This window comes from Schistocerca serialis, chromosome 3, assembly GCF_023864345.2.
Source record: "Schistocerca serialis cubense isolate TAMUIC-IGC-003099 chromosome 3, iqSchSeri2.2, whole genome shotgun sequence".
In the NCBI taxonomy this organism is placed as follows: domain Eukaryota; kingdom Metazoa; phylum Arthropoda; class Insecta; order Orthoptera; family Acrididae; genus Schistocerca; species Schistocerca serialis.
The window spans coordinates 1,013,067,375-1,013,089,027 of record NC_064640.1 but is presented as its reverse complement, the minus strand read 5'-3'; the positions used below and the strand labels follow the sequence as shown (position 1 = coordinate 1,013,089,027).

The 21,653-nt window shown below is 38.0% G+C and overlaps 1 protein-coding gene across 1 annotated transcript in view; it reads left to right on the top strand.

The window, feature by feature from the left end:
- The window catches only part of LOC126471471 (zinc finger FYVE domain-containing protein 9), a 429,993-nt gene that overhangs the window by 281,106 nt on the left and 127,234 nt on the right, over window positions 1-21,653 (top strand). The window contains exons 11-12 of the mRNA XM_050099668.1: window positions 5,791-5,955; window positions 11,373-11,532. Coding sequence (XP_049955625.1) covers window positions 5,791-5,955; window positions 11,373-11,532 — 325 coding nt within the window. The remainder of the gene's footprint in view (window positions 1-5,790; window positions 5,956-11,372; window positions 11,533-21,653) is intronic.

Genomic DNA, 21,653 nt, shown 5'->3' with positions numbered 1-21,653 from the left:
GTTGGAACATGAGGTATCACAAATCCTGCGCCTTCCTTGCTGTTCGTGTTAATACCAAGGTATTACCGGGGGGGATAGAAAATGTGAAGAACGTGGACCACTAGTTAGTACTAACACACAACAAAGATGAGAAAAATAGAATACTGCAACAGAATTTGTCTTGACATACCATATGTTGCTATAACTGTCAAAAGTTCAGACAAATTGTGATTGCATGTAGATCAAGCAGCTTGTGGAAATAGAAAGTCTGGATCAACTCCTTGCACATAAAGCCCCATTTTGCATCAGTTGATGTGGAAACCATCAAGAGTGTTTGCTAAAGACCAAAATATGCAAGAACAGAAGGCCACCAAACAAGTATCTTTTGCTGGAGCACAGAAGGGATTTATATTAGTGCAGTCATCAATGTTTTTGAAGTTGTTTGCCTTTACTGTTTATAAAATTATTGTTAAGGTCCATAGTGTTACACTAAAATGCACGTCATTTATGTTGGCGGCCGAGTTTGGGTTCGTTCTGCGCATCTGACGTCAAAAAATACAGTCAGCCAATGAACAGAGAACGACGTTGCCAGATCTCGACTGCAGAGCAGAGCATGGACGAGTGTCTTCAGTTTTAGAAACGTTCAGTCATAAATAAAGTAATAGAACAAAAGCAATGTCTTGATAGCAGACTTTGTTTTTTAAAAGTTTGGGAAAACCATTCTTTATACCAATTGCTTCATTTTCTATTAATTAATTAAACCAAACAAGCAATAAGACTCTTAATTCAGGCGATAGCAAGGAAAGATGTTTCTATCAATTTCACGAACCGCTTTTTCGCAGTAAAGAACAGCGGTAATTGTTTATTTCCTATTGTACTTCGACGAAGTGCAAGTTATTCATAGGCATACCAACAGTGTTTGTCAGAATTTTGCGTGACCTGTTAGAGTCCTTATGGAGAAACATTGCAAGACGAGCTGTGCTAGCGTAACGGTTAAGCCGTTGGGTTAGTAAGCGAAAGGTAAAGAGTTCAAATCTTGTGCGATGCTAAATATTTTCTTTATTTAAAAACAATATCGAAGTGTCTTACTTCACGAATTTTATTCGTTTGAATGCAATTTTTTGAAATTTCTAGTGCTTTGTCTCTTCATTAACCCTTTCGCTGCTGCAGTCACGTGCTCCCCGCATTCCGCGCTGCGCGCGATTTTGTCATCACTACACTGCTCGCCTGTGCAGACACATGGTGTTCCCACTGCTTTGACACACTTATCATTCGATTTCACAAAAACTATTTGGCCCAAAAATTAGATTTTTACACATCTTCTTGACTGATACCTTCCCCCCATAAATGACTTAATTTTCTTTCGATGTTCAGCCCAGTTATTGTGCAGCATTAAATGTAGTAAACCATTGCATGAAATTTTGAAGAGTTTGCAGAGGTAAAAAGTCCATAGCGTATACTTTCCGTATGGTCGATTTTAGTTGCCACAATGTTGAGAATGAAATGTGGACAAGGTACCTAAATTTCATATAAAATTTACTGTATAACAATATCTTATTTAATTTAAGTACCACATAGGTGTCGTATGTAATATTTAGAAATATTCCGTCTTTCGCGACTGTAATAAAAGTTTTATTTACACCGGGCGCGTTTGGCTTTATTTTAAAGCACTTCAATCAGTCAAAGGAAGTGGGGGGAAGGTATCAGTCAAGAAGATGTGTAAAAATCTAATTTTTGGGCCAAATAGTTTTTGTGGAATCAAATGATAAGTGTGTCAAAGCAGTCGGAAACACCATGTGTCAGCACAGGCGAGCAGTGCAGTGACAAAATCGCGCGGAGTGCGGGGAGCACGTCTCTGTAGCAGCGAAAGGGTTAATGCGGCCGTGGTGGCTTTACTTCATAAGCTGTGCGCTCCCCCTTAAACGTAAGCTTGCAAACTATACTATACTATGGCGCTGCTTCTCTTGGCGGGTGCATCGTGTGCAACTGGCAACACAGCAGTCTCCCGCGTCTGGGCGGGCATGCGCGAGCCGCCAAGATAAAAGAATTCAACTATAACACAAGATGGTATAGCCTACACTTGTGAATATACCTGTAAAGCAATCCCCACAGTTGCCAGTTTGGAGTACTGGAGACCTCCATCAATCTCCCTGCCTCATGCCTGAACACACAACTTCTTTCTTTGTAAAAGAAAAGAGTATAGACAAAGGAAAACGAGCACTGAGGAAACAAAGTTGAAGAATGTCATCGCACAGTATTTATGCCTAGGAGGCGTCAATTAGAACTCTCATCTTCATAGTGAACTTGGTGGTGCTCAATGATGTAGAGCTTGCATTTATTGTGATTGCAGTCACTACATGCTGCTGAAATAAAAACAAGAAGCAGCAGTGATGTGCAACAGATTGGCTTGGCAGGTGGTCTATACACAACCATACTATCATGCTAAGAGACCTTGCAGCAGAGTAAGATGGCTATTGAAATTTTGTAAGGATGAATGAGGAATCTTTCAGTGAATTGGTGAACCTTATTACATCTTATGTACACAGAAAAGATACTGTTCGTATACATGTTGAATTTCACTTTGAACAGTGCTGGAAGCAATCTATAAACTTGAAAAGAGTAAGATACATTACCGTAGAGGATAGACAGTTAGCACTGTTATTGTGGAATAAATAATTAAACTTTTGAAACAAACAAATAAGCAGTTGTCGTGTTATTTCCCTGCACTTTGAACACTTTTGTTGAATGTTTCCACAGCTAATTACGGAATAAGTTTTACGTGTGTAATCCGACCACTCCCTAAATGCATTTAAACAGATGATTCCTTTCATCAGTCTTTCCTAATGTATTCTTGTTCACTATCAGTTGTTTACACATCCGCAAATCACAAAGTCTCTGCAGGAACTGCCATATATTGTACTGTATTACCGTTATACAATATGATATATTGCGCAGTATAATGAGCAAACATCAATATTTTTAAGGCTCTGCAGTCTCCTTCAATATGTTGTGCGAACCATCTATACCAATGTCAGATTGTCAATGTTATTGCACAATGACTTTTGAGCATCCCAGGGCCCCATTCGGTGTCTTTCTCCAACATCTTTGACTTGACACCAGATTTGAAGGACAAAGACATGTCTAATCACTGAAATGATCACCATTATTTAGTGGAATAGGAATGGGTTGATGATCCATGTAGAGTAATTGGAGAGCCTTCTGCAGGAAACTTCCTTATGTGTGTCTCCAGGAGATATATTTCAAAGATACCAGCACACTTCTGGTAAGTGGCTACAATCTGCATGAAATAGACTACTTTCGTGGAGACAAGGTCAAAGGCAGGATGTCCGTATTTGCTAGTGACACACATTCTTCTTCACCAGTGTCGCTTCCCTCTTAGCTAAAAACAATCACCATCAGTGGTTGGTTGTGTGTGTGTGTGTGTGTGTGTGTGTGTGTGTGTGTGTGTTGGGGGGGGGGGGGGGTTGCACACATGACTGAATGTAATCGAGTGCACTTTTTATATGTTAGTGCGTGATCGTAAGCAACCTCAGGCAAGTATACCCTCCATTCCCTTTGAAATCTTAACGCTCAACATCATGTTGAGTTCTGCTGATACAAGCCTAGGGAGTAGAGCTATAGGAAATCTCATCCTCACAGAAGACACTGGTCCATTGAACAGAGCTTTTCAAATTTCTACAGAAAACGTCCAATGTGTCATATTAGGGGACAAGAAAAGATCTTTGGAAGAAACCCTGAATTCCATTAACCATTTCACATCAACTACACAGTCACTTCAAAGTCTAAATTGTAACTTCTCGTTATATTGTACCAATTCCGTTTTTATGTATGGTTTGTTTTGTAGCATTTGGATGGAGTAAGAGTAATAAGTTGGTAAGCTTGCCAAGTGTGCCTGTCAAATGTTTGTCGTGATGGCAATAAAGTCAGGTTGTAATATAATAATAATTTCTGATGAAATTCACTAGTAATGTTTTAGGTTGTTGTTGTTGTTGTTGTTGTTGTTGTTGTGGTCTTCAGTCCTGAGACTGGTTTGATGCAGCTCTCCATGCTACTGTATCCTGTGCAAGCTTCTTCATCTCCCAGTACCTACTGCAACCTTCATCCTTCTGAATCTGTTTAGTGTATTCATCTCTTGGTCTCCCTCTACGATTTTTACCCTCTACGCTGCCCTCCAATACTAAATTGGTGACCCCTTGATGCCTCAGAACATGTCCTACCAACCGATCCCTTCTTCTAGTCAAGTTGTGCCACAAACTTCTCTTCTCCCCAATCCTATTCAATACGTCCTCATTAGTTATGTGATCTACCCATCTAATCTTCAGCATTCTTCTGTGGCACCACATTTCGAAAGCTTCTATGCTCTTACTGTCCAAACTAGTTATCGTCCATGTTTCACTAACATACAAGGCTACGCTCCATACAAATACTTTCGGAAACGACTTCCTGACACTTAAATCTATACTCGATGTTAACAAATTTCTCTTCTTCAGAAACGCTTTCCTTGCCATTGCTAGTCTACATTTTATATCCCCTCTACTTCGGCCATCATCAGTTATTTTGCTCCCCAAATAGCAATACCCATTTACTACCTTAAGCGTCTCATTTCCTAATCTAATTCCCACAGCATCACCCTATTTAATTCGACTACATTCCATTACTCTCATTTTGCTTTTGTTGATGTTCATCTTATACCCTCCTTTCATGACACTGTCCATTCCGTTGAACTGCTCTTCCAAGTCCTTTGCTGTCTCTGACAGAATTACAATGTCATCGGCAAACCTCAAAGTTTTTATTTCTTCTCCATGGATTTTAATACCTACTCTGAATTTTCCTTCACTGCTTGCTCAATATACAGATTGAATAACATCGGGGATAGGCTACAACCCTGTCTCACTCCCTGCCCAACCACTGCTTCCCTTTCATGTCTCTTGACTCTTATAGCTGCCATCTGGTTTCGTAAAAATTGTAAATAGCCTTTCGCTCCCTGTATTTTACCCCTGCCACCTTCATAATTTGAGAGAGAGTATTCCAGTCAACATTGTCAAAAGCTTTCTCGAAGTCTACAAATGCTAGAAACGTAGGTTTGCCTTTCCTTAATCTAGCTTCTAAGATAAATTGTAGGGTCAGTATTGCCTCACGTGTTTCCAATATTTCTACAGAATCCAAACTGATCTTCCTCGAGGTCGGCCTCTACCAGTTTTTCCATTCGTCTGTAGAGAATTTGCACTAGTATTTTGCATCCGTGACTTATTAAACTGATTATTCGGTAATTTTCACGTCTGTCAGCACCTGCATTCTTTGGGATTGGAATTATTATATTCTTCTTGAAGTCTGAGGGTATTTCGCCTGTAGTAATAGTATTTACCACATGACATAGTTCATTCATTTATAAAGTGACATTTGTAATTGCTATAGACTTTGTTGGTGCTGCCAGTGATAAAAATATAAATATGCCTACTGATGAAATGTGATTCATGTTTCATAAACTGATCGTTAAAGAGCACTCAATTTGAAAAATACAGATGTGGAACTGCTTGTGTTGTTAATAAGACTTTTTTTTTACGCCTTTTAAATTTAAAGGTCATGACTTGCATTTTCAATGATTATTTTCATATTTTGTTTTAGAGGAAGAGTACAAATAGGTAATCTTAAATATATTTTCATAAAGTAGGTGACTGGAAGATTACACAATAGCAGAAAAGAAAACAGAGTCATACAAACTATTTCTTTTAGTTTTGAGCAACTAGTCTTCTAATATTGACACTAATTATTTCTACCTGAATTTTGCAGTGAACTGCTGTGTGAATAGGACATGTTGGTGTTTTTCAACTATTGGAATGAGCTCTGTTGGGCAGGATGAAATAGTCATAATTCTTGAATGTCTACCAGATGAATCTTCAGTTCCAAGGGATATTTTTACACACCTGAGCACCTTGTATCAGGAGGCATCTAGAGGTAAGTCACTAAAAGTTATAAACTAAGAAACATGTTCTCTCTTAGTTATATATAATGGAAATAAGAAGCAATTTTTCTGAAAAAAGGTCTCCTGTATAAATAATTCTTTGAAGTAACTAGTTTCACTGTGTCTGGGGAGTTACTTTATTTTACTTCTTGTTTAATGTCTGCTGTGAGTGTTTGAATTAGTACATTGAAAAAACCTAACTTGCAATGTTTACTTCTTTTCAAGCTCTGGGTTCTGTTCTCTCATGTTTCATTCTTAACAGAAGCTACATTGAGTAGTTGTTAACATGAGCACAATTTTCATTTAGTCATTGGAGACTTCATGATATCAGCTTTTATTAAAAACTATGCTGAAGTGCATAACATCTAACGGAAAACTTTTTAAAAGATTCTGAGTAGAAAGAAAAATGAGACACTTAGAAATTTAGACCTGTGGAGACTTCACAAGACATTGTCACATTTAAAATTTCTTTGTGTTTATTGTGTTTGCTGTTTAGTTATTTAAAGAAATCATTTGCACCGAAAGCTCAATATCCTGTAGAAATGACCGTGTTGATTTCTGGTATATTGCCACATTATTTTCTTTGCCTCAGCAGTGAGGTAAAAAACGATCTTTTATTTTTGATAGTTAATTATTCCACAGTGTTGTGATAGAAAGTCGAGCATTGCTGTGTTGTCTGTAGGGTGATCAAATAAGGAAATGTTTCACGGAGCATTCTGATTTGTGGAGACAGCTAGGAGGCAGATTTAAATGTTTGAAGTAACGTTGTCTTAGGTATAATGGAATGAAAATAATGAACCTAAAAAGTAAATTAAACAGGTACAGTGAAGGTATGTAAATCATATGTATGTAAAGAAAGGATACAATTTACTAGAACAGTACCAGCTGAAAAAAAAGCTGTGGAATTAAGTCCAGAAAAGTAAATAGAATAGCCAGTTGATACTTTTTGTCATAGCAAGGCATGCAGAATGTCACATAATAAGACACCAGCCTTGGCTTAGCTGTGTTGGATGGCGGATGTTTTGAGCGAGAGCAATCGTGTTGTGTCATTGTACAGAAATTTTTAGAAATTAAAAATGGTGTGTCATGATTCGAGCCAAAGTGCAGATGTGCACACTATCAGGAACGTATTCCAAGTGCATAAGTCATGTCGAACATTCACAGCAAGAGCAGTATTTATGTACTTACTAAGCAGCAGTATGAACCAACAATAGTCAGAAACTTGTAATATGTTAATAGACCCAGTGAAAATAATGTGTGGTTAACTTCAACACCTCATTCAATAGATAGTGTTTTGTTTATCCACAATAGACTACCCAAAGTAGTTAATACAGCTGTTCATAGGACATCAGCTGACCGATGACCGTTGCAGTCTGGTCCCTTTAATCCCACAAACCAGGACATCAGCTGCTGTTTTGAATGAATACAATCAGTACTGCAGATCCACTTGCAGCTATCCTGCTTAGTTATCCATATCCAAACTCATTTTTAAGTCTCTTTCCAGTATGCAGGATAAGTAGACGTTGAAAGGTAAGGAGTGTATGGGATGCAGTATGCAGTAGTCATAGTTGCTGAAGGTGCCGCATTGTCGAAATTGCTAAAAAGTGAGTAATGTCCATGAGATTGGGAAAAATCAGCCTAGTGTCCAGTGAGTGACATTCAGTGCATCAGTTTATTCGGTTAATACTTGGTAATGAACTTCAAATATAACAAACAGTTCCATTTGAAGAAAACTCATTTTATTGCATTGAATGTCTCTGTAACTAAAGGTAGTATTTCAACTGCTACTATTTCAAATAACCTATCACTGTGGTATGTCCTACTTTTTCTACATTGCTGCTGTTGGTGTTGCTGCTTGTCCAACAAAACTGAGCAGTTTGGAGCGCACAGTGCCAGTATTGTTCTGAAATTACAATTGGTAATCACTTTTGACAGCTAAACAATTATTTGGTTAGTCATTCCCACAGACTGCGTGAAGGTTCCTTAACATAGAAAACATGTTATGAGTGCCCCTCTATAGAAAAGGAAGAGCTGACTGGAGTTGGAGCTGGAGGAGGAGTGAAAAAACTCTATCCCAACCAGCTGAGATGCAGATAACTTTGGACAGGCATACATGGAATGACAAAATCATTGGCAGCGTTGTGGTATCCAAAATAGGAAGTGTAGACATCCCAAATGAACTCATATGTAAATGGTTAATATCAATAAACATTTAAAACAAGATCAATAGTTTCATTGTCACTCACCATTTAAATGTCCACTTGGCCTATAACTACGTATGAAATCTAAGTGGAAAGAGTGATGGAATCTTGGCTGAATTATATTAAAGTTAATCATATTTGTAGTCCAATTTGCCATGAAAGAGCCACTGAAACAGATTGTTACAATAAATCTAATAATTCTTGAGAACTTAGAGTATACTCTGATGTATATCAGACAAAGTGGTACATTTTTTTGAGAAGATGCACATGCATTTTAGAGAAGTATGGTCCAAATGCACATCTTGCCATTGCAACAAGTGGCAAACATTACTAGTCAATTCACCATGTCTTGTCGATCTGCCTGACTGTGTAATTAGTTAATATCAGTAGGTTTGCAACTATATTCACATCTCTGATACTGTATGTTGACCGATTTTGTCATAAAATGCCTGTAGCACCTAGTTATTCCTTAAACTGACTCATAAGATAACTCTGCTAAGGCCATTCCTTAAACTGACTCATAAGATAACTCTGCTAAGGCCATAGCAAATGAAAATATTGCAAACTATGCTGCCATTACTGAATGGTATGATATCATCATCGCTGCTTCTGAAAAAATCATTTATCCTAGCAGGTTCTTGTTTAACAGGACTAGCAGGCCTTAATTACATAACTGCCGTAAATAAATCTCATCATAATCTAAAACATTATTAAGTTTTTTGCAGCCCAATATGCAGTTGTTGTCATTGGTTGCTAAGACCACCAGCAGTATTAGTGCACACAACTAATCAGTCATGAGCACAATTACGACCAACAGCTGCTCGGAAGTCAACACATCTGGAATAAACACAATTTAAACCCCATTCAGACCTTGAAAATCTATTATCACAATGTCCAATCCTTAAGCAACAAAACTGATGACTTAAGCATTTTGCTGACCAGTGAACTCAGTGATATCTCGGTAGTATGCCTAGCACAGCAGTGGCTCTGCAAATTTCAAATTGTGTGAACACTACTCCAGATCAAAGGATGGACATGGTGGGGTTGCCATCTTCATAAAATGACACGTTGAATATAGCCCACTTCCTACCCCAAAGGAAATAGGAACAGACGACAGAAACAGGGAGACATTGATTAACATTGCAAAAACTTATAATCTGCATGGCCTTGTAAACAAGTCCACTAGAATAACACCCACATCCAAGACAGCTGTAGATCAAATTTTTGCAAATAGAAATAAACTTAACCCAACATTAGAAGTATACAATGCAGGATTCAGCGACCACCAAGCTGTCATTCTAAAGGTTGATGTTAGCAAAGATACATCAAACCCAGTCCCACCTAAACCTTTATGAAGGTTTTTCACTGAAGATAACTTGAACAAGCTAAATGCCCTCCTTAGTAAAGAAAAGTGGACAGAGATGTACACAGCCAATGATGTCAACATGAAATTCAACATATTTCTTGACACAATGATCCACTGCTCCCACCGCTCTGAAGAGATTTTCCACAAAAACCAGTAAGAATAAATAATAATAATAGAAGCAAGACTTGGATTACACCACCTATAAAAATCTCTTGCAAATATAAAAGAATACTCCACATGTTATGTAAACAAAGTAGTGACTCCCACCAGCTAACAGAATACTATAAAAACTACACATGTATCCTAAGAAGAGTGATAAGACAGGCAAAAAGGATGTAAAATGATGAGTACATTGACAAATCCAGCAATAAAGTAAAAGCAATGTGGAATATTATAAAAAGGGAAAGACGGGAAAACAAAGCTACACACACAAACATAGAAATCAAACTCAACAATGAATCTATATCTAATCCCGAAGTTGTGGTGAACTCTCAACAAATTCCTTACAAGCATAGCTGAAAAATTAGTAACAAATAATCCTAACACAAACTACCATCCAGCAAACCAAAAATATCACACATGTTCAGAGTCAATTTTCATTACCAAAGTTACTGTAAATGTTGTTGCAAAAGCCCTCAGAGAGTTAAAAAATTCATATTCAGCTGGCATTGATGGTATCTCAGCAGCTGTTATCAAAAATTGTGTACACACAATTACTGAACCATTAACTCACCTCTGTGACTGTTCTTTCCAGGCAGGTACTTTCCCTGAAGCTCTGAAACTTTGTAAAGTAATTCTTGTCTTCAAAAAAGGTGATAATAAAGATATGAATAACTACAGGCCTGTCTCAATCTGAGCCTTATTTTCTAAAGTTTTTGAACAAATAATGTACAAAAAACTGATGGACTTCATTGGGGGAAAAAAATAGATTTCCTAAGTTTAGCTCAACATGGGTTCAGAAGCAACAAATCTACAGAAACTGCAGTATATGATTGCATAAATACGCTATTAGATCTGTTAGATAAAAAACAACTAAGTGGAGATAGGGTTGAAACCCTGAATCCCACATGTTGAATGGGAAATCTCTTTCACTTTACTTAGTTTATGATACACAAAAATATTTTGAATCTATTTCCATGTCAATGAATAGGTACTATAGCCTAATAACATAGTTAATGTCATCTTATCAAAATCTTATTAGGCACTGAGATGCAGGCATCAAATTAATTTATTATTATTATTTTCAAATGAAGCTGTACTGTTTTTAACTTTCAGAGTAAGTAGATCGAATCGAGTTCTGCTCCTCTTTATGCATTCTCCATAAGTTAGTACATCGTCAAGTAATTCTTCATTAATAACCTACAACTGTTATGAGTTAAAAATGCGGCTCCCTGAATAATTCTATAATCGCACATTGGACACTTCACATCCACATTTTATCTCATTTTACTACACTGATACGTTGTAACTGACTGACTCGTATGTACCGTTTCACTGCCATGACCTCTGTCAGTGGGAGAGGGTCACCATTCCTACCCCTTATACAGCCCTTAATGAGGTTTTGTATCTTTATGTTAAAGGAAAGCTGATTGGCTGAGAATTTTAACACATTTATTGAAAAAGTTGTACTTTCTTTTATGTAGGAGATAGAAATATCAACCATTCTTGCTCTGTGTGAAAAAGTTGTACTTTCTTTTATGTAGGAGATAGAAATATCAACCATTCTTGCTCTGTGTAGGTGAAGATTCTAAAATTACTATTGTAAGCCCTGTTCTCGAGTCAGTACCCTTTCAGTGGCAAACAAGAGTAACTCATTATGTTGTAAACATTTCATTTCTTGCAGGTAGAATGGTGAGTGAATTGGGCCATTCTGTTTTACAAGGATCAGTCTTCCTGGGCTCATCAGAATATGGTGGTTTTATTTATATTAGACCATCCTTCCAGTGCTTACATAAACTGATTCTTCCACCTGCTCCCTTTTTGATAGGAATCCTCATTCACAGGTGAGTAATTTTTGTATATTTTATTTTACAATTTCTTTCAAATTTAATCCTGTCTGCCCCCCCCCCCCCCCTCCCCCCCTCTTCCTTTCAGAACACACATTTGCCTGTGGTGAAAAGTTGATAAAGTTGATAATATTGCTGAGATATAAGGTTAGGTATTGGTAGATTAAATATAAAGAAGATTAATGAACGGACTGCTCTGTGCTGTGGAAGGGAGGCATGAAAAGAATAGATGAACTGAAATTATATCTAAAGTTTATGTAAGCAGAGCTAACATACAGATATGATGAGAACAGTTAAAAACTGTGCTGTACTCAAATCGAGACTCTTCAGGCTGTACTAGAATTTGTGAATGACATTGCTGCTCATCTAACTGGAAATACTCCTTAATAATGTTAATAAATAATTCAACTGAAGGCTGTAGAAAAGAAAATTTTTGAGCATCAGGAGATTTCAGCTTAATAACATGGTAAATTGGGAAATTAGAATACTGTAACGTGTGAACTGAGAAGAAGTCATATGAATGAATCAAAGTGTTGCATTGATGTGAAAAGACAAGAGAAGCAAGTAGTCATTCCTATAAATGGAAGTGGTTTTTGATATAACAACGTAAGAAATTACTGTCAAGAATCCATACTAAAAGAGGAGCAGATTCCAAGAAATGCTCTGATGGAGCCCGAATAAGGTTTGATTGGGTGCGTGGTTTGTTACTCTTGCTATCCTTGTAGAACATGAGACTAACAAAATTTGCAGTATTTATTTTACACAAGAATTATTTTTCTGAGGGTTAATGTTATTTCTGCAGCTTGTAATTTACGTCATCCTCAGGGATCTGAAACTAGCCACAAAATTTGAATAGATTCTTATTTACAAATTAAATCATAAATATGTGTATATGTGCAAACTAAAGTGCTTGAAGTAATGTCTGGGGTATTGCACCTGAATATTGTCAAAGGAAAGGTAAGTGTACAATGTTTACTTAAACTAATCATGTTACTGCACTTACAGTATGCAGAAGACAAGTATCACAATAGAGCTCGAATTATATATTAATAGTGAAAATTACAACAACCATAAAGAATGGTCCAAATGACTCCAACTTGGTGTTTGTTTAAGATAGTGTGCCAGCAATAACTGATTCATCTTGCAGAAAGATGGCATACAAATAGGTCCTTCAGTGCTCTCTAATGAGTGATCAAACTCGTCAATCTTACTCCAAGCTCATTTTATGAAGAGGAATTATACAGCGTGAAAGAAAGTGTCAGAGTGGCTCACTAATACAAAAGGATACAATATCAAAATATTAATTTGTTTGATGATGGAGAATGGTTGTCCTCTGGGAAATAAGTCTGTCATACTGTGACACTTCATCTGTCAGTCATGCTGATACAACAGTGACATGTTTGTAAAACAAGTGGATAGAAGGAAGTCTTACATAGTGAAAAGCAAATATCAGGCCACGCTGCAACAAATTATACAGATTCATCAGCAGAGTTGACTCAGTCCTGGAGACAATGCAACAGATGTGTATCTTTTTGTGTTCCTAACACAAAACCATACTTTATGGTCTGCAATAATGGCATGCATGTCACTGCTTTGCTTCTGTTGTCAAGATATCAAAGACACCTCTGATTAAAATTGGTAAGTGATCTACAGTATCAATCATGTATACGTTAGATCCTACAGCAGTGATCACAATCTAGCAACATGTTTTGTGGAGTGACATAGCATACAGATGCTGAGTTTGATGGTTTGGAGCACCATCTTGACTCCTTTGTATTGAGGTCAGTCTGAGAAGTTAGTCTGAGGTGCTGCCCTTTCTCCAGAAAATCCAAATGCCATCTCTCAGCAGGACCATGCCCAGCCACACGTAAGAAATGTGCAAGCCTTGTCCAAAGAGTGATAGATACCATTGCTTCTCTGGCTTTCAAATTCACCTGAAGTGGCATCTGTTGAACATGTCTGGAAGAGGAGAGTAACAAACAAAGTTTCACCCAACCATATATCAATCACCCTAATGCTTTGTTGACTTACAGAAAAACTACAGGGTAGGAGAATTGCTACAAACATATCGAAGGTGTCTTCTTTAATTCTGTGCTGTGATGTGTACTGGCATTAATTGCAGCATGTGGGAGTTACATATAATTTCTGATTTAGTTATTCTCCACAGATATATAAAAAAGCTATGTTGTATTGTGGGCACATGTTACAGTTCATGTCATACCTTTCTAGGATCAGTTACACAAACACAATATATCTCAATTATAAATCGTATGGTGCAAATGAAGACAAACTATTCATTTCAGAGGAATTCTTTAGTACTAAACTAACATTTATTATGAAGATACTTATTCAAACCAGCATCCCTTTAATCTGTTTATATATTTTGAAAGTTTAACATTGTTATCCCCATATGGTAGGGGCAGTTCTCTGCATTTTCTGTGTTATTCTTTGCCAGGTGATTAATGTAATCCCTCCTAGCGTTATACATAAATAACGCCTTGTTTAAGCTACTATGTGGCTGGTATCTTTAAATTATTCAGCTATAGAACTATGTATTGATGGCAGTGTAAGTAATTTATTACTCTTGAATATCCTTTTACAGGACCCATTATATCTGAGATTGCACACAATCCTAACTGTCCTTTTTAAACAGTGAATACTCTGTTTATATGCTCGGCTCTAGCACACCCCTTACTCCAGTTCCATATGTGAGGTGGGGATACACTAGTGAAAAATGGGTAGGGATACACTAGTGAAAAATGCACCATTCACATTTATTCATAATTCAGAACTGGTGACATTGTTTTTATTGTGTAATCTGGTCTTCTTAATTTTTTGGTTAAAAGATCAATGTGATGATCCCAAGACAGATGCCTTTCGAACATTACATCAAGAAGGCAATTGTGTCATCCAATTTTGTTTGTGCACACAACATTCCATTACACTTCATCAGTTTGGTGGTTTAGTTGAAAATAAATTAGGATTGTTTCATAAGTTTTAAATTGAAAATATTACTTTTGAATAAATTCCACAAGCCATTTAAGAATCTAAAACAGTTCGGTGTCAGATTATTCTCACTATGAAATTACAATGAAATCCAGACCTTTAGCTGCTTACAGGCGTCGATAAATATCAACGGGGGCAGTCAAAACTGTGTGCCCCGACCCGGACTGGAACACGGGATCTCCTGCTTACATGGCAGATGCTCTATCCGTCTGAGCCACTGAGGACACAGAGGATAGTGCGACTGCAGAGACTTATCTCTGGCACGCTCCCCGAGAGACCCACATTCTCAACTTACTGTCCACACACTACATTTGTAGTGCCCCTGCCCACTATACTCATTACTCGCTGCAGTCAATCTACCGATTCCCGTAGGAGTTTGGGCAATGTAAGTGCATATGCACTGAGAAGATCATTGGTGGGTAAACCTTATCTATATGAAGATGGTTCTTCGAGAGCTGCCAGATCACCAGTGGTATCTGTTCTTTTGGACATGTCCAAAAGAACAGATACCATCTTCATATAGATGGGGCTTACTGGCCAATAATCTTCTTGAGTGCGGATGCACTCACATTGCCCGAACTCTTAAGGGACTCGGTAGATTGACTGTCGCGAGTAATGAGTAGAGTGGGCAGGGGCACTACTAATGAAGTGCGTGGACATTAAGTTGAGAATGTGGGTCTCACGGGGAGCACGCCAAAGATTAGGCCTTGCAGTCGCACTCTCCTCTGTCTCCTGGGTGGCTCAGATTGGTAGAGCATCTGCCATGTAAGCAGGAGATCCTGGGTTCGAGTCCCAGTTGGGGCACCATTTTTAACTGTCCCCGTCGATATTTATCAACACCTGTAAGCAGCTAAAGGTCTGGATTTCATTGTAATTTCATTCTCTGAGAGATGCAAGATCACCAATGGTATCTGTTCTTTCAGCCATGTCCGAAAGAACAGATACTGTCTTCATATTCATATATATTCTCACTGTGTCCCCAGCTAACAACTGTTCTGTCTTCTGCATAGTTAAGTACTTAATGTACACTGTCAGTAGATAATTAAGACATGATATGAACAATAAGAGTTCCAGAACTGACCCTTGCGGCATGCCACACTTCACCATGGCTAGACTAAAGTTTTATTCTTTAATAATGTTAACCTCTTTGTGTTTGATTTGCATAACTGTATATTGGTCTCATTAGTATGATTGTAAGAAACTTATTGTTAATTCTCTTATAATATAAATTTCCAGTTTATTAAATGGCATTTCTTGAGGAACCACAGCAGTGTGATAGCTAGGAACAAACCTGCAACCGTTTCTTTTCATACTCAAGTCTCACACAGAGATGATGCAAGTCTGTAACCATAATCATTAGTAAGTTTTTATGACGTAATCTGTGGTATAAAGTTCATTCTTCTTCTTCTTCTTCTTCTTCTTCTTCTTCTTTTTTCTTTTTCCATTTCAAGCAGAGGGTGTTGGTTCATTCCAAAATCAAAGAAATTTAACAAAACTGTTTTCCCATCTCTTCATTGGCTGTCCTAAATTCCATCTTCCTTTTTGGTTGAAATGTAATGATTGCCATGGTAGGCACTCAGGTGGTGTCTGGCATCCATTTGATGTGGTCACACCATATTTCTTGGTGACGTCTAATCTTTTCTGTCATTATTGTTTTCACATATAGTTGCTGTCTTATGTCTTCACACCACACACTGTGTCGTAGCATTAGTCCAAGAAGTGACCTCGGCAACCTCATCTCAGGTACTTCAATTCTTTGTACCTCTCCATTTCTTAGAAATCAGTTTTCATTACCATACATAAGAGCCAGCTTAGCCAGCACCTTGTGTAATCTTATCGTATTAATTAGTTTTGCCATGGAACTAGTTAGATCAGTAGAAGTTGATGAAAAGTAAATGCTCCATGCTCATCTTAAGCTGCGTTAATGCACTTGGTTGTTGTCTCTTCTTCCTTGGTAGCACCATAAGTCCATTGTCTGCAGCTAGAAAATTTATTTGGGTATTCCAACTACTTTCAGCAGCAATAAATGTACACCATTGGATTTCAGATTCACTATTAGGCACATTTATTTCCTCCAACACCCACAACTAACTTCAGTCTAACAACAGAAAACAAATGAAGTATTATTCCGCTAGTAGAACTTGCAAAAACTGACACCTCAGTTTTTATCCAAAACAATATTGTTAAGCAACCAAGTAAAGGACTCTTACTTGTCTGTGTTATAAACAACAGAAGTCTTCGGTGGTAGCTCATTTACACAGTCCACCACGTTTGTTTGTACTCAGTTTATTTCCACACGACATTACTATATAATGCACTGAATTCATTCTCAACATATTAATAGTAATAGTCCACTAACAGAAGCTAAATATTTAGTGACAGTGAACATTGTACTTGAAATTAAAGTTCACCAAAAATTACAAAGCACAACACATCATCGTCGTTTGCACTTTTATAAAACTACAAGATTAAAATTTAATAGAGTAGATGATTTATAAGTTTTGGCAGTGATATGGTTTAAATAAGATAGCAGATTAGCAAAATATAAAAGTTCACAGTATTTCATTAGCACACTGTATGCCTATGCAGTGGGTTACCTACGTACAAGTTAAGTTCTCAGGTTGGGACTTTAGTTATTTTTAATGGAAGGCGTAATTGAACAATAAATAGTGTTACATGGCTCAGAAATATTAAGGAAACAAAAATATAAGTCAAATCATGGGATCTAACAAGCACGGTGGCTCAATTGGCAGAAGTAAATTTGGGTGTGGCTGATCTTTATTTATGAACATCTGTCAAATTAAATGGTTTTCAGGAAACAAACGGGTTACCAGAAAGAATGCAATGAGTAGTTTCTAATGAGTAGTGTCAATATTCTTGCAACTACTGATTAGCTCACAGAGATTTCACCATTACACATTGTTGTAATAATTTTGATTACCCATTTCCTTTAATTAATATAATTTTGCAATGAAACCAAATATGCCACACTCATCAGCAGCTGGTAATTTCTGACACAGGCTATGAAATCACATGAATTACTATGTAAATAATAAATTAATCATTTCAAGTATGTACATGGCACATGTCTTACTTGTATAAGTACAGTTAGCTGAAAGACAAAGGAAAAAGTAGTTATTAAAAGGAGTAAACAGTATCAAGTTAACTACTTTCATATCTCAGCTAGACTAGCAGGAAATTGTATGTATACTGGGAACTTACAGAAAATGTGTGTATGAATAATTGACACCATTCTGGACCAAAGCAATTATAGTTCAGTCTTTCTGTATGTTGTTGTTACTCCTAGTATTGATTCTGTTATTTGAACTTTTGATTAAAAAAAGGAAAATATTATTTAGGAAATATTTCCTGTGAGGAATAAATGTAATAAGATATAAGAGTTAGTGTTCCTAATGCTTTAACACATTCCAGTTGGGCCACAGTGAATTCTGCAGTCCGCAGAAACTATAAACTTTTGTGACTTCTTTGTGTCACAATTACTTATATTATGAAGGAGAAAAGCAGAATACCATTTGTTTCAGTAATACTGCCGTCAATTTCAAAACCGTCATTGTCAGTTTCGGAACCAGAATCTTCAAGCAGGATGTCAGAACAAATCATTCTTCGGCGTTCCTTCTGTTCAATTGTGAGACACTTTGGAACCATTTTTGAACACAGTTTGTTCATGTTGAAACTTTCATGAAGAATCTGCCTAACACTTTCCTTGTCAACTCCTGTTAACTCAGACACTGCTCTGATTGTTAAACGGCAATCTTGTCAAACAAGTTTACCGATTTTTTCAATGTTTGCATCAGTTTTGGCTGACAATGGTCTGCCAGTGCGAGTGTCATCACTGGTGTCTTCGCGGCCATCTTAAAACCGTTTAAACCACTCAAACACTTGTGTTCGCGATAAACAATCATCGCCATACACTTGTTGTAACATTACAAACGTTTCACTTGCAGATTTTCCTAGTTTGAAACAAAATTTGATGTTAACACGCTGTTCTTTCTGTACACTCAACATTTTCCGACGCACAGACAAAACGTCAACTACTTAAAACAGACGCCACGGGAAGACTGAGTGCAGGAGGCAGATGAAACTCGAGCAGTAGGTGGAGCGAGAGTCACATGACAGGCCACGCGACTTTCAGCCTTATTGCATTCGTTTTATTGTTTCACCAGTACTAGTCCAGTTTTTTTCTAGCCACACCTCGTATTTCAAAAGTTCTGCTGGTCTCTCTGAAGCATAGAACATCATAACTGTTACACTAGAGTTTGTATATGCCAGATTTTTGGTATATGTCAATGCCATCTTCCTTCTTTAGACATTTCTGTATTGAGCTATTGCTTTGGTATGCTATTTTTTTCCTTGTTTCTTGAGGACGTTCTGTGTGGCAGTTTGTTTCCATATATGAGTGTGTAGCAGCTTGTCTGTTGAGTTTCTGTGCTGTGCGCTTGCTGTGAAGTGGTTTCGTGTGTGTGTGTGTGTGTGTGTGTGTGTGTGTGTGTGTGTGTGTGTGTGTGTGAGGGTGTGCGCGCGCGCACGTCCATGCGTCCGTCCGTGTCCTCACACTTCTAATGATACTTTAGTGACTACCTCACCATGTACGCTTACAATAGGTTGCTTGTCATTCTAGAGCATCAGAACTCCTAGCAACGGCCGTCTTGCCAGATGCTTTGTGTATGAAATACATTAACCTCCATAAAAATGGGTATTCTTTTATGGCTGTATCTTTAGTTGGGAATGGATATTTTAATGCTGTTTCTTATGGCCCTGCAGCCTTCCTTTCCCTGGCTACCACCTGGGAGGAGGGCCGGACTCAGCGTCTTGGGGTGAAACCCTGTCCCCGCTACCTTTTGAGTTCAGTGCTTTCTGTATGAACTGGGTCAGCCCTTTAAGGGCTTTTGGTGATATTTGCACTTTGTTCTGTGTGGACATTTTTAGCATATAGATTCTGATTTGTATCACATTTGAAGTGGTTGCCATCCAGGTCCACAGTTGGTCACAGTTTGCGATCTCTATCTCCCTTCCTGCAGGCCATCTATGCCAGTCACCTACTCGCCTGTCTCTGTGAGCACTGCCGGGGCAGATTTCTGGCTTCGCACTAAATTCCTTTTCGCTCAGTTGTGGGTTGACTCTTGGGGGCCACCCCTCTGTCTAACAAACTTTGCTCAGTTAAGGGGAATCCCACCATATAGCATTCTTCCTTCTGACTCTCCCGGTGGGAATCTACCACTGTCTATGTAGCAGCCCTGTTAGGTTGATGTAGGAGTGTTTGTCCAAAATGAATCGCCTACCACTTTTGTAGTTGCGGATCCCTCCTCACAATGATCCCTATTTTGTTGGCCTGCCCTCACCAGTTGGCCCTTCACACTAAATATATCCTCCCACTCTCCTTATCCTGGGTGTTAGCAGATGACTCTTGCATGGTTACATCTATCCTTGGTTCTTGTTGTGAAAGTGATTTGCCCTCGCAGATTTAAGTACCTGAATTCCTTTCTAGAACTGGAGTCCCAAGGGTAGCATTGGTGTCGGTCTGTGAGGCCTTCAGCTGTGCCTTGTGCCAGACAGGTTTTATCCCACTTTCCTGTACTTTTGTCTGGTTTGTTGTGCCATTTTGTTTTGACTTTTCTTGTGTCTTCTTCCTGTTGTGTCGCGTAGTATGGTGTGGGGATCAGGATGTTTCAGCAGTGGTGCCAGTGCCCCATCATACAAAGTGCCTCTGCAGCCTCCCCTGCTCTTGCCCTTCCTCACTTTCCCCCATCACTCCTGTTCTTTTCTCTTCCTGCCACCCTGACATTCCTGCTGACTCTGTGTTTGCCCATTTTTCTTTCTCATTGACTGGACTGGACCATGCTTTTGATGTTGTTCTTTCCTCAGTTTCTGCCACCTTGCGTCATGGGACCAATGACCTTGCTGTTTGTTCCCCCCACCCACTATGGGCGCCACCCAATGCTCATCAATAACCCAACCATAGAACATTACAGGATTGTTTTTCCTACTCCTCTGCATTAACGTACATTTGTTCTACACTTGGAGCAAGCTGCTATTCATCAACCAACTAGAAATTTTTGTTGTACGTGTTTTGTCAAAAACACATTAATAAATGAAGAGTTATCTTGTTAATGGATCATAATGATTGCATTTGAATAAATTAAATTAATCTGAATTATGGCTGCCAGTGAGTAGAGTATAATATAATTAAACTTGTAATTCTGGCAGGGTTAGTGAAGTTTATCAGCGAACAGATTTTGACAATGGCAGGAATAGCTACAGAATTGGTGATGACAAGATTGTTTGTTAGAATGAGGAAGGAGAAGAAACGGGGACATCATACAAATTATGAAAGAATAAGACGATTCCAAATTTATATAAAAGTTTCTTAATACTACTTTCCAATCTCATGCTTGAGAAACTGATGCGTATGAATGAAATGTGAAACTATTTCCTAACATAAAGCTTTTTGCTTGTTGTAGGCCTAGTAGGCATTTGATATTGATACTTCGTGAATTACATTCTGTCTTGTTATAAAAATGGCCATTTGTGTGAAAACAGTCTCGTTTAAAATGGTTCAAATGGCTCTGAGCACTATGGGACTTAACTTCTGAGGTCATCAGTCCCCTAGAACTTAGAACTACTTAAACCTAACTAACCTAAGGACATCACACACATCCATACCCGAGGCAGGATTCGAACCTGCGACCATAGCAGTCGTGCGGTTCCAGACTGTAGTGCCCAGAACCGCTCAGCCAACCTGGCCGGCAGTCTCGTTTATTTGGTGTGTGTTACAAAATTGCTGCAATATTAGAAAGGCTATTTTGTTTTATCTAGCAGACAGTGATGCAATAGATGTAATCAGATCGAGAAACCACACCAGTCTTGGGTATTATTTGTGTCAACAGCTTTTTCAGTATTAGATAATGACATTTCGATTTTTCATGTAGCAAAACGTTTGATGAACTTTGATGAGGTAATAAATTCTTTTGCAGAAAGGAAAGCATGCCATGTAAAGTTGTACCAAGATCAGAGAGAAAAAATGCTAGGAGCTAAGGATTGAAGAAATGTGTAATTTCTTGCTTATCTCATGTCTTTATTAGTTTTATGTATCC